Here is a 5,392-nt window from a genome sequence, read left to right as displayed (position 1 = left end):
AAAAAAAAAAAAAAAAGAAAAAGAAAAACCAAAAAGAAAAAAAGAAAAAAGAAAGAAATTTTAAAAACTCTGTAAAGGTCTCTGAACTACCAATTGCACAAAAATAAAAAGTGAAAATTCAATTCACGATAGTCATCAATTGTAATAATAAAACAAATTAGCTGTTTTTTCTTTCATCTAAAATTTACGAAGTTAAAAAAAAAACTACAAGACTAGGCATAGCAATCCATGCTTATAATCCCAACACTTAAGAGATTAAGACAGATTCCCAGCCTGAGACGAGCCTGGCCTATATAAAGAGAATATATCCCCGACTAAATAAAGTAAACTAATCCCTCACAAAAAGAACCCCACCCAAAACAATAATAAAACTGTAAGGCATCTTTTTTCTGATATAATTAAGTCTTTTTCCCACCTGCTACAATAATCCAGATTATTTTTATCCAAATAAGATAGATATATAACATAGGTAACAGGAGTACAACACTTACATAAAGAAACCTCTAAGAGGTACTGGTCCCATTTTTTACATAAAGAAACCTCTAAGAGGTACTAGTCCCATTTTTTGGTGATCAAAATATTTCATTTTGGTCTTATTTATAAATGGATGTTATTTTAGACACCATTAATAATAATAAAATAGTTTTAGGCAAAAACTACAATTTTAACCAATTCTGAGAAAAAAAAAACATGGGCTAGAACAACGGCTCAATCATTAGGAGTACTTGGACGGCCTGGTTAGGCCTCAGTGGGAGACCTGCTGGGACTAGATGCCCCAGAGTGGGGTAGTAGCAAAGTGGGGGCTCCCCTTCTCTGAGGGAGGGGGAGGGATTTGTAAGGGAGGTAGGGTAGGACTGGGGAGAGAGGAGGGAGGGTGATCAGGACATAAAGTGAATTAAAAGGAATTAATTTTATAAAAGTACTTGCTCTTGCAGAGGATCTAGATTTAGTTCCCCAAACCCACGTGGAGGCACACAATAGTCTGTAACTCCAGTTCCAGGAGATGAAATGCCTTCTTCTGACATCCACAAGCATCCTAATGGCACACACACATATAATTCAGGCAAAACACTCATACACATAACAATAAATCTGTAAAAACTGAAAAAAATTAGCAAATGGATAAAGGTATAGCTCAATGGTGAAACATGCTTATTACCACAAGACCTCGAGTTAGATCACCAAAACACAGACTCACTTTCATTAGCATACCAAGCATGGTAGAATGTGTCTATCTCTAATTCCCACAAAGATAAAGTGAGTTGGGAGACCAGCCTAGAACTACAGAGTAAGTATCTCAAAAAAAAAAAAAAATCATTTAAGCCAAGGGTGGTGGCTCATGATTGTAACTCTAGCACATGGAAGACTAAGGCAGAAGGACTGTTAGTTTAAAGCCAGCAGGCCACATTAATTTACAGAGTGTGACTTTGTCTCAAGATACTATAAATTTTTAAAAATTATTTAACAAGGTTTAAGTTCAGTTAGTATATTATACTTTTATCTGGGCCATTTTGAAATTCAAGTATATACCATATAAAACGTATCTGATGTTTCATGTTAGTTTGTAAGAAGCCAGAAGCCTTTTCTAAACTGATAGTTACAAGCAACACGTTTTGTATCTCTCAAGCACATCTAGGGGCCCATTTCATGGAAGTAATGTAGCTTATATTTACTTCCTCTACCTTGTGTCACCCCAGTCATGTGAATGTTCATCTACACAAGCGGTACTTATTGTGTAACTTATTGGTATTAGGTAAAGTCCACAAAACATTTGTCAATGCTGAAGACAGATCAAGTATTTAATAAACATTCACTGTAGCTCCTAACTTAAGTCTTCTGGTTAAGGGTAGAATCTGGGGCCAGATCAACAGGTTTAAATGTAGTAGCACTGACTGATGTAAGCAAGTTGTTTACCTCATCTGTGTGATTTTTTAAAAAGATGAAGTCAAGTAGGGGTTGAAGGATGGCTCAGAGTACTTATTGTTCTTCATGGCACCTAGGTTTGATTCCCAGCACCCCTATGGAATCTCTTTTGGACTCCAAAGCAAGCATATGGTATACATGCATAGCAAAAGCAGCCATATACAGAAAAAAAATAGAAAAAGCAGCCATAGATAGAAAAAAATAGAAATAAAAAAAGTCAAATCAGCTAACGGGCTTAGAAGAGCAAACAGCACGTAGTAAGCAGTTTTTAAGTGTTTGTTATTCCTAGCATGCAGACAATTTAGGGGAAGGAAGCCAAAAAAAAAAAAAAAAGGAACAGGAATTTGCAAACTAAAAATACAGTGAATTTCTTAATGTTCAAACAAAACTAAGAATAGCCACTTCTAGCACAAAGAACTAATTAACTCTACACTAAACAAGTACCATATCTCAAAGCTTAAAAGCAGCCATATCCAAATAAAAGTAGCACCTACTACATACAGTATCTACTGTATCCTATGTATTTACTTGCATAGACCCCAGACACAGACCAAGAATTGAGACAGAGCTCCACTTTCTAAAATGTATCCTTGCTTCTGGGGCTGATGATCTAAACTAGAGTTCAGTACATAATTGGGGGGAGCTCTCTACCCTCTTAATAACTTGTGTCTGATAATGTGAATATGTCATTGTTACAGGGTTATTTTGAAAACTAATTAGGATAGATATATGTAAACAAAATGCTGGCTATTATGCTATTCCCACTCAGGGACTATGTAAGTGTTGTTTATTATCTTACAGTCCTTTTAACAACACCAGCAGCCAGCATCTCAGATGTAAGAAAAAATGTACAACCACGTGATAGATAGCATATGCTTGCTTGTAATTCCCACACTGAGGTAGAAGCAAGATGGCTGAAAGTTCAGGGTCTGGTCTACTCAGGGCAACCAAAGGCTACACAGGAAGAAACTGTCTGAAAAGAGAGCTTCAGCCTAAGTGAAGATACTGAGGGTCACACAGAACATATTCTAAACAAGCAGGGTTCCGGGTCACTAAGAACACAGTGGTTTTGCCTTAAGCCACAAGATCTAATACACTATGAGAGAACACTTTTTTAAGGGCTCAAATGGTTATTAATTCACCCAACAAACTATTAGTGAAAACTTGCCACAAACCAGACATTGTGCTATACACTAAAGCTGTGAGGCTTGTTTAGGGGCCACACAGAACATATTCTAAACAAGCAGGATTCCGGGTCTCAAAGAACACAGTGGTTTTGCCTTAAGCCACAAGATCTAATACACTATGAGAGAACACTTTTTTTCAAATCCATTTGAGGGAAAAAAAAAGGGGGGGCAGGACACAGTGAGGTAGCATTTGGGAGGCAAGAGTCAGGATAGCTGTCACAAGTTCACGGCCAGCCTGACAGTCTACATCACCAATTACAGACCAGCCAGAGCTAAGACCCTGCCTGAAAACATCAAAATAAAGTACATGTGAGTGGGAAAGTCAATCAACAAGTAACCAGGAAACTGCTAAATCTGTAGTATATAAAACATAATACGACATTTAAGGAGTACCAGAGGCAAGAATAAGAATAGAGCAGGCTAGGGGCTGGTGAGATGGCTCAGCGGGTAAGAGCACCCGACTGCTTTTCCAAAGGTGCAGAGTTCAAATCCCAGCAACCACCCACATGGTAGCTCACAACCATCCTTAACAAGCTCTGACTCCCTCTTCTGGAGTGTCTGAAGACAGAGACAGTGTACTTACATATAATAAATAAATAAATCTTTTTAAAAAACAAAAGAATAGAGCAGGCTAAAGTAGTTAATCAGAAGCAGGAGCTATGGGATGTTCTAGCAAGCATGATCAGTAAGGTTATGGGGTGGGGATAGATAGGGGGGACAGAAGCTTGGCAGGTTACAAAAAACTGAGCCAATGGGAGAAAAGGCAAGATATCTGATGATGAGTGTGGGAAAAAGTCATCTAACGTAACAACCAAATCCATACTTTAAAAAATTTCCCCACAGCATCCAAGGGCATGGGCTCCCAAGTCAAGTGTATTTGAAGCCAAAGCCCATTATTCTGGGCTATGAGGGGAAAAAAAAAAACAAAAACCGAGCTGCCTTTCCACTCTTCAGGTGGAAAATAGGCGTGATTTTCACTGCCTGGGCCGCATCGATGATTCAACGGAGTGATTGCGCATTCCCACAAATATGAATTATGGCATCTGCAGAATTGGAGGCTAAGTCCAGGCCTGAACATGCCCTCCCATGCGGTCGTCTTGGGGACCGAAGCTCCTTCTAGAGGTGCTCCCTGGCCGCCAAACCCCAAACTTGTAGAGCTGGGCCTCTCCCGAGGGAGCTCCCCCGCCCTCCCCGCGCCCGATCATTCCCGAAGCCGCCTCCGCCTCTTGCCGCCGCGCGCGTCGGCCGGCCGGCCGCACATGTCAAGTCCAACGCCATTTCCACCTTCCTGGCCCACACGCAGCCTGCCCTCTCCCTCCCTCCCTCTCTCCCGCTCTCGGGGCTCACTGGAGGGGCATCCCCACCCCCGGACCCCGCCATCCCGCCCTGCCCGCCGCCCTCCTGGGGCATCTAACCAGACTCCAGGAATCTCTGACCGCCCCCGCCATCCAAGAGTCCCGTCCGCCCCAGCGTCCCGAGCCGGCCTCAGGAGCCTCAGGGCTCCGGCCTGGCGTCACCGTGCCAACGGCCGCGTGGGGCCCGGCTGTGGGGTTCTGCTGGAGTCCTCATGGCTCACCACGACGCTGGGACTGCGGGTCGCCATGACGGGACAGGTCCGGCTCGCGGCAAAAGCGGTCTGAGGAGGAAGCCGGCGGAGGAGGAGCTAGCGCTCGGGAAAACAGTGAGGTAAGCCCAGCGCTCTCCCCTCGCCGCCTCGGCAACGGCTCAGAAAGGCCGCCGAGCAGGCCCCGCCCCTCGGGCCGCCCCCTCGGGCCGCCCAGGCTCCGCCCCCAGAGGCTCCGTTGGGCGTTCTCCCGCGCGCGCTCGGCCAAAGGCAGTTCCCCGTTCTGGCTAGGTGGGGCTGGGAATTTTCTTCCTGAAGAAAATGGTACTGGCCATACCGCAGCCCCCAGGCCCTCTTTAGTCCTCCAGAGAACTCCCAGATAATCACACCGACCTCATTCCGCATTTCTCTCCCTCCTCATGAGTCTAAGCTCGAAATCATGATGCGGTTCCTCCTAATTTAGGCCCAGTTCTTTCACAAATTTTTATTTAGTCCTAAGAATAGAGATCCACAGCCCTAGACCATCCGGATCGGAGTATTAATCCAAAAGGAAAAATAAACTACTTGGTAACCTTATGAGAAATAGACCCTAAACTGCTTTTTGCCTTTACATGAAGTGAGCATTTTAAGCCAGGTATGGTGAAAAAGCCTTTTATGCCCAGCTACCAAGAAAGGAGAATCACATATATATTCGACCTATCCAGGCAATTAAGATCTT

The 5,392-nt window shown here is 43.4% G+C and overlaps 1 protein-coding gene across 1 annotated transcript in view; it reads right to left on the bottom strand.

Moving 5' to 3' along the window:
• The window catches only part of Hprt1 (hypoxanthine phosphoribosyltransferase 1), a 35,615-nt gene extending 30,755 nt beyond the window's left edge, over positions 1 to 4,860 (bottom strand). The window contains exon 1 of the mRNA XM_021187698.1: positions 4,687 to 4,860. Coding sequence (XP_021043357.1) covers positions 4,687 to 4,713 — 27 coding nt within the window. The 5' untranslated portion in view covers positions 4,714 to 4,860. The remainder of the gene's footprint in view (positions 1 to 4,686) is intronic.
• Positions 4,861 to 5,392: the final 532 nt, after the last annotated feature.

The sequence above is a fragment of the Mus pahari genome, chromosome X (genome assembly GCF_900095145.1).
Source record: "Mus pahari chromosome X, PAHARI_EIJ_v1.1, whole genome shotgun sequence".
NCBI lineage: Eukaryota > Metazoa > Chordata > Mammalia > Rodentia > Muridae > Mus > Mus pahari.
This window is presented reverse-complemented; position numbering and strand designations above follow the sequence as displayed.